The sequence below is a fragment of the Trachurus japonicus genome, chromosome 1 (assembly GCF_045865225.1).
Source record: "Trachurus japonicus isolate A0001 chromosome 1, Traja_1.0".
NCBI lineage: Eukaryota > Metazoa > Chordata > Actinopteri > Carangiformes > Carangidae > Trachurus > Trachurus japonicus.
In genome coordinates this window covers 34,178,947-34,187,590 of record NC_140907.1, presented here as the reverse complement: position 1 = coordinate 34,187,590, position 8,644 = coordinate 34,178,947, and the positions used below count along the sequence as shown (strand labels likewise).

The window sequence follows — 8,644 nt, the reverse complement described above, 5'->3', positions numbered from 1 at the left end:
TCCTGGAAAGACATTACTATCTGATCGCAGAGCGCCTGCTCTCCCTGCCACAGAAACAAACACTTTTTCCTTGTTGTGATGATTTCTTTCCTAAAATAAACGGTTGGAGATATTTTGGACATTACCACTGCACTGCTCCACCGTTTATTTTGGTAAAAGAAATCATCACAACAAGGAAAAAGTGTTTGTTTCTGTGGTGGTGAGAGCAGGCGCTCTGCGATCGGATAGTAATGTCTTTCCAGGATGTTTCAGAGTTCGGCTATCTGAGGTGAGTGACTACATGCAAAAACACAAAGTTTATACTGTTTATACTGTAACTATATGAGTTCAGTGGTGTCTCTAAGGATTCCAGTCATGTACCAGAGATATTTGATTGTTTTCTGAGTGTTTGTTGTGGTTGAAAGAATTGCCCCCATAGGTTAGCGTTGTCGCTATCCCTAGCGCAGAGGTGTATAAAGTACTTGAAAAAAATAACTAAGTAAAAGTAGAATTACCATAACAAAAAACAACTTTGGTAAAAGTAAAAGTCATGCATAAGAAAATTACTTGAGTAAAAGTCTTAAAGTAGCTCACATTAAATGTACTTAAGTATCAAAAGTATCTTGTGAAAAAATATACTCAAGTATCAAAAGTACAAGTACAAGTACAAAGTATTTAGCATAAAAAGAAGCAAAACAACCACTTGTTTTGCTTGTGTGTTGTTTTATTTTACTTTCAGGTGAATAGATGTGGAATGATAAAACCAAAAAACACCTGAGCAAACATGTAGAGTGAGTGAATCAAGTGTCTTGTGTCTGCCTGAGAACATAAAGCAAGCGTCTGTCTGTGTAGCCTACCGTATATGACCATTAGTGGCCCGGGCGTTTAATATGCTCAATCAACTTGCAGCCCAGGCGTTTCTAAGAACCAGGCAGGTATTTGCAACAGGCACCATGCATGGCAGTGGTGCACGGTAAAAACGAAACTTATCAATCGGCGCATGAGAGTGATCGATCCTGTTACGCATAGATGATCTTTGGAGCCGGCTGCGGCCACAGCTCTCCGCAGCAGCAGCAGCAGCAGCGGGTCGTAGTGACAGAGACTGTGTGAATGCTTCACTATCGCAGATTCAAATACTAGCCTAGTAATCGCCCGGGCATTTAATTGAACGGGCTTTCACTGAATGAGGTCGGACCCCCGACGGCTTTTAGAGCACATGCGCATATTTGCACGCAGGCGATTATTTGGTCATATAGCCTACAGGTAATTATATTTCTATTTTAATTTGTAACGAGTAACGAGGTGGCAAACGTAAATGTAACGGAGTAAAAGTATATTTTTTAACTTTTAAATGTAGTGAAGTAAAAGTAAAAGTCCTGATTAAAAAAGAACTCCAGTAAAGTACAAATCCTCAAAAAAACTACTTAAGTAGTGTAACGAAGTACATCTACTTCGTTACTATACACCTCTGCCCTAGCGCCGTCTAGCCATGGTGTAACTCCGGTTTGCCTGCATCAGTTTTAGTGGCGTTTTTTGCTCGACCCCCAACACTGGCCGACCATCAGGACAACGATTTAGGGGTCAAAAATGGCAGTAATTCTCCTTTAAGAAATAAAAGTTGAACAAATAAATAAAAAATCTTGAAAAAAAAAAGTCTCAAGGCTTCTTCTGAGTCTGACTGAGTCCTGACGAAGCTTCGTTAGAGGAAGATGAAAGAAGATTCTTCAGCCACAGAGACCATGAACTCATCTCGAGTGAGTCTGTGTTTGAAGTTTTAAGAAATAAAAAAGAAGATTCGACTGGAACAAGGAGCGTCTGAGTGTCAGAGCGTCTGAGCCTGGTGGTGTTTTATCCACTGAGGCGTTTAATAAACACAGATCAATAAACAGAGAAACAACTGGCTCAGAGCAGGAAAGGACGAGGAGAGTCGACCGATCGCTCGACAGCTCGACGTGACGAGAAAACAGGAAGTTTGTTTCCATCCATCTGTGCATGACATACTACAGAATCTCTGCGGTGCGTTCAGGGTCGACCCGCGTGGTGGGGCTCATCCGGTTTCCACCAGTGTGGTCGGTCGTCCAACGAACCGTGACGAACCGTGACCGTGACGACCTCTGATTCACACACTGTCCCTGAACGCACCGTGCTGCTGCTGCTGTCACTGAATCACCGGCTAATAACCAGACTTCCACATGTTTCACATCAGGACGTCGGCTTTGTTTAGGAAAAAAAGCAGAAGAGCTGAGAGTTTAAAGAGTTTAAAGAGTCTGTGTGAGGTTTTTATTCGTCCTAACAAACACGAGGCTGCAAAACGAACAGGATATCACTCTTCATCCTGTGTCGGAGGAGAGGGGGCGTGGCTTCAGCTCAAGTGATGTAATACACCGCAGGAAATATGCAATATATATATATATATACAGTGAGGAAGATGTTCCCCTTCCCCGCACCCTCGAGCACCCGAATGCAACACTGATGTAGGAGTTTGCAATATAAAGATTATACAGAACATTTGTCCTTAAAGAAGATCTAAAGAAACCAGGAGCTGCTTCAAGGAAGGAAAAACACAGATTTTACCAAATGAAAAATCGAATCCAGCGACATGATTGGACGTCACGGCTCTGTTTTATTTCATAAATCTGTGATATCACCTGACATCTGCTGTTAGAGGGGGCGTGGCTTCAGCTCAGGTGAGATAATGACACATAAAAATGTTATCCCACCTTCCCACAGGCCCCTGAATGCAACACTGATGTAGGAGTTTGCAATATATAAAAAACATCAAACATCAAATACGATCAGAACAAACCAGCAGAGAGGAGGAAAAACACACATGCACCAAATGAAAACATGATAACAGCAACTGACCTAAGCTCCCTGACCTACAAAAACAAACTGATTTAAAGACATAGTTCAACATTTTGGCAAATTGGCCCATTGCCATAATCCCTATAGTCATAGCAGTAGGTTCGTTACCTTTAATTGTCGGTGCAAGCTATTTTTAGAACAGCGGAGCAGAGCCGCGAGCTGCTCAGAGCTACGCTACGGAGGCTCATGGGATTTCTTGGTTTCCCTCATCAAACTCATCAAATACACAATCCAACAACTCCACAACGCTCTGGTGGACAAGTTGTGACCTGCACATTCACCACGCTATGAGATAATAACACAACGTTGCCAGACAGAGTTGTTTTAGAGGGAAATTCATGCAAAACCGCTGATACATGTTACCTTCAGGGTCAGTTTTTCATCAAGCAGTCTCTGTATTTCCCTCTAAAACAACTCTGTCTGGTAACGTTCTGTTATTATCTCATAGCGTGGTGAATGTGCAGGTCACAACTTGTCCACCAGAGCGTTGTGGAGTTGTTGGATTGTGTATTTGAAGAGTTTGGTGAGGGAAACCAAGAAATCCCATGAGCAGCTCACGGCTCTGCTCCGCCGTTCTAAAAACAGCTTGCACCGACGATTAAAGGTAACAAACCTACTGCTATGACTATAGGGATTATGGCAATGGGGCCAATTTGCCAAAATGTTGAACTATCCCTTTAAATGCTGTTACCAAATGAAAAGGCAAACGCCCAGCTGCAGCTTTTTTTTAATGGAATTTGCAATTTGCTTCGCCCAGTTAAAAGGAGAAACACTCAACTCCTTCAAAATAAGAGCATGGTTCATGCTTGTGTGTGTGTGTGTGTGTGTGTGTGTGTGTGTGTGTGTGTGTGTGTGTGTGTGTGTGCGGTATACTGACCGTACTCCTGGTTGAGCCCCCACAGCTTGATCTTGTTGGCTTCGTGCTGGGCCTTCTTCTTCAGCCGGCAGGCCCTGCAAACACACACACACACACACACACACACACACAGAGAGAGAGAGAGATGAGCATCATCCTCTGGAACAGGAAACTCCGTCCTGATATTCCCGTTCTCCACATGACCCTGTTACCGAGTCGACTGGCTCACGCGGCGAGCAGCTGGAGAGCAATGAGGAGGGGATGTATTTCCAAACACCTCCCTCCTCCCTCGCTCTCCTCCGAGTCCCATTTAACCACGGCCACTCTGAGGAGGAAACGGCCGGTTTGAGGGAAAAGGAAAAAAAGAAAAAGCAGCAGCAGCAGCAGCGGAGAATAAATCAATCAATGCACGTTAAATATTAACGCTCCTCGCGGGGACCATTCTCTCTGCAGCGGTGCACAGGTTTTCACTTTTCCTGCAGACGTGAGTGAGTCAGCTAAGTGAGAGCGAAGGCAGCGCAGCGTGTTGGACAGAAAACAGCTTCTTGTGTTGAAACCACGATAGTTTTTCTTTTTTTCCTTCCGTCCTCTCTGCTGCTGCTGGACGAGGACGACCACACAAACATTAAGCTGCTGCTAATAATCACGGAGACACTGACAAAACACAGATGCTCCAACATGAACCAAATGTTTCCCACTAGTCTAGATATTGTACACCCGGCCCAGGGCCCCTGAATGCAACAACATCGATGCAGAATTATCCAAAATAAAAACCATCATCCCCTGAGGAAACATCGATCGCCTACAGCTGCAAATTCATTTAATTGCCCAACAAGAGAGAAAGAGAGAGAGAGAGAGAGAAACATAACAGTGGCTGCTCAGAAGGGAAGGAAAAAAACATTCACCAAATTAAAAGCCTCTGGTGCACACTGCCACAGTGGGTCGCCTTTAAGATGCCGAGGCTTTACCCGTTTTTAAGATCAAACCCGGCGACAACAGAGGAAACTGTTGTTAGTTTAAAAAATTGATTCAGAAAATGCAGAGAAGCTGCAGAAGAAATGAGAAAACAGATCTGGGGGTTTTTTCCCATTAGTTTTATAGAAAACATGTTGATTTGTCACATGCACCGAATATTTGTGTATCTACTGTTTTACGATAATTTAGAGAATATCAGCAAACTCAAAGTCAAAGCTCCTTCAGTATAAAGGTAGAGTGTTTCCTCTAGGGTATTTTTAAGGAGTGCCCCCCAGATGGAGCTTAGATCTTCAGACATGTTGAACTCTTTTTGTACAAAGTGCAGCCAAACACCGGGCTGAAGAGAAGAGAAGAGAGAGGAACAGCAGAGCTCTTCTCACGGCTCGGTCAGCTGCAGGTGAGCAGCAGCAGGTGAACCGGCTGCAGAGCGCAGCACCATCTGCCCAGGAAGCCCAGAAAATGCCCCTACATGGGGGAATTTTGCCCTTTAAATTTTAGACAGTTTTTCATCTGCTTCTTACAGCCGATTTACTGGTTACACGTGCAACCAGTTGCCTAAATTGTCTGTTTGTTTGCTCCTAGAGGCGCTTCCACTACAAAACAAGCTTGAAATATAGACTTATTCAATTTTTTTCGGGACAATTTCGCATTTCGGGGCTTCAACACAAGACTGACATTACATACGAGCAGCATGGAGGTATTTGGATGTTTTTTGGTGTGTCTTTTTGTTACGAAGACAGTTGGTATCCATTTGCAACCGTTATATGGACATGCACTGCTACGCCGAGACCCCCTGTAACTCAGAGAAGCCACGGAGGACTCTGAAACTTCTCCCAGCCCTTAGTCCACATGAGGGGGAGTAGATAATGAGTGCAATTTGAATTTTGGGTGAACTATCCCTTTAAAGGTTCATCATGTTGATGCCTATCTGCAGCCTTTGCAAAACAGAGATGGTGTACCAGTGTTTTTGTAAATAAATAATCATCAAAAAATATCCGCCAGATTAGTAAAAAATTTACCGTTTGACTGATCGACTAATTGAAAAAATTATTTTTCGGGAGAAAAATAATCGTTTAGGACGGACAGCCCTACTTCAAAAGCTTGTGATAAAAAGGACTAAAACAGTTTCCAACATCAAGAATCAACTTTCACACCCAAAGATAAACACTTCTTGACCAAACACACAAATTAAACTGATATCGATCTCCTTCTCAACAACAATGTCAACAGTTCTCCCCGTTACCGATTTATCTCTGGGTCAGTGAACGTGACATGAACCCTCCACTGAGAAGAGTCGTGTTTGGAGGCAGCAGGGTGAGGAACTTGCCACCAACGAACTGAACCGAACCGAACGCCTCAGGATGTTTTCTTTTGTTGGGAAACGAATGAGATGGAATATTTGGTAACACTTTACTTGAATAGGTATTCATAAGATTGACATAAAACTGTCATAACCATGACATAACAGCTGTCATAAACATCAATGAATACTTATGACAGCTGTCGTTAAGTGTCATTCAGTAAGTTATGTCACTTTTAATGCAAAGTTGACATTATTTGAGATGTTTTTGTTATGAGAACTTGACATAATTTTTAAAGTTTAAAGCAATTAGGTCTGCTATGACAGTTTAAATTGTCTTTATGTCAAGTTGTCAGAACAAAAACAATGTCAAACAATGTCAACTTTGCATCAAAAGTGACATTACTTACCGAATGACACTTAACGACAGCTGTCATAAGTATTCATTGATGTTTATTATGAAAGTGTTATGTCAATCTTATGAATACCTATTCAAGTAAAGTGTTACCGAATATTTTCAGCCACAAGAACGACGACGGCTTAAAGAAGAACAAGAACAAGAACAAGAAGAAGAAGGAGGAGGAGGAAATTCCTGCATCTTCGATTCAAACGTGAACTCTGCAGCTCACTCTCCCTGTGCAGCGTCTTTTTTTTTTTATTTCCTCGCTGCATTTTGTTGATCTCCGCACTAACTTTCCATCTGATGCCGGCGTGTTTGTGTCTTGTTTAATATCTGTTTGGAATGATAATATTCCCAAAGAGAGTCCCGCTGCTCCTGTTTAAAGCGCCTGAAACAACGTCCTTCCCTCCCTCCTTCCCTCCCTCCCTCCTTTCTTTTTCTTTCTTTCCTCCACAGATGAACTTCACATGACCCTCCCTCCTCATCTAACTCCTCGTCTGTCTGCCTGCCTCCTCTCTCTCTTTCCTCCTGCCCTGGTTTCCTCCCATTCATCCTTTCATCCTGCTTCCCTCCGTCTCATCTCCTCTGTTCCTCCTCCTCCATCCATCCATCATGACAATAACGTCCAAGTTGAACCCATTAAAAAAAAGAAAAAGACAGAACATAGATCCAGTCAACTCTGAAACACCCTCCTGACCCACATTTACAGATAATTTGTGCCGTATATCTAAACCTCGGGGGCGTCGTTTAAAAGTCCTTAAATGTAAATGTAAATCTTCCATGTAGAAGAGAGTCTTATTGCGGCCGTTTCCCTCTTGAGGTTTCGCTTCGCAGAGAGGTCGTCTGTCGAACACCGTGTTCCTGCCGGGGCTGAAATCTAATGCTTCCTGACATGTCATCGTAAAAATGCAAACTGCAAAGACGTTTGCAAACAAGCCGTTTCCCTTTATAGAGATCTTTTCTTTCTCAGCGTCTCCTTTCCCTAGTCTGCACAGAAATATAACATCAGAAGGTCGAGGGGGTTTAAACGCACCACATGTTTTAAGACCGATCTCTGACCACGCAACTCTTTTTGCTATGATTGATTATCAGACTGTCTGAACTCTCGCCTCGGAAATCGATCCCGACTCTCTGGAGCTCTGACAGAAGGACGTACTGTACTGTAGGAGTCTGGTCTAGGGATGTCACCATTACTTGTTTTCACAATTAATCGTGGTTAGGGTTGCAAAATTCTGGGAATTCTCAAAGTTGGAACATTTCCATGGGAATTAACGGGAATATATGGGCATTAACGGGAATATATGGGAATAAACGGGAATAAATGGGAATATATAGGAAATAACAGGAATATATGGGGAATAACGGGAATATATGGGAATAACGGGAATATATGGGAATAAACGGGAATATATAGGAATTAACGGGAATATATGGGAATATATGGGAATAACGGGAATATATGGGAATAAACGGGAATACATGGGAATTAACGGGAATATATGGGAATAAATGGGAATATATAGGAATTAACGGGAATGTATGGGAATAACGGAAATAAATGGGAATATATGGGAATATATGGGAATAACGGGAATATATGGGAATAAACGGGAATATATGGGAATTAACGGGAATATATGGGAATAACGGGAATATATAGGAAATAACAGGAATATATGGGGAATAACGGGAATATATGGGAATAACGGGAATATATGGGAATAAACGGGAATACATGGGAATTAACGGGAATATATGGGAATAAATGGGAATATATAGGAATTAACGGGAATGTATTGGGAATAACAGGAATATATGGGAATAACGGAAATAAATGGGAATATATGGGAATATATGGGAATAACGGGAATATATGGGAATAAACGGGAATATATGGGAATTAACGGGAATATATGGGAATTAACGGGAATATATGGGGAATAACAGGAATATATAGGAATAACGGAAATATATGGGAATTAACGGGAATATATGGGAATAAATGGGAATATATAGGAATTAACGGGAATATATGGGAATAAATGGGAATATATGGGAATAACGGGAATATATGGGAATAAACGGGAATATATGGGAATTAACGGGAATATATGGGAATAAATGGGAATATATAGGAATTAACGGGAATGTATGGGGAATAACAGGAATATATGGGAATAACGGAAATAAATGGGAATATATGGGAATAACGGGAATATATGGGAATAAACGGGAATATATGGGAATTAACGGGAATATATGGGGAATA

General features: G+C 42.0%; 1 protein-coding gene across 4 annotated transcripts in view; it reads right to left on the bottom strand.

The window, feature by feature from the left end:
- LOC146992370 (uncharacterized) overlaps positions 1–8,644 on the bottom strand; it is a 38,023-nt gene that overhangs the window by 6,278 nt on the left and 23,101 nt on the right. For all 4 annotated transcript variants that reach the window (XM_085785800.1, XM_085785814.1, XM_085785792.1 and 1 more), the window contains exon 8: positions 3,722–3,795. In XM_085785800.1, coding sequence (XP_085641926.1) covers positions 3,722–3,795 — 74 coding nt within the window. The remainder of the gene's footprint in view (positions 1–3,721; positions 3,796–8,644) is intronic.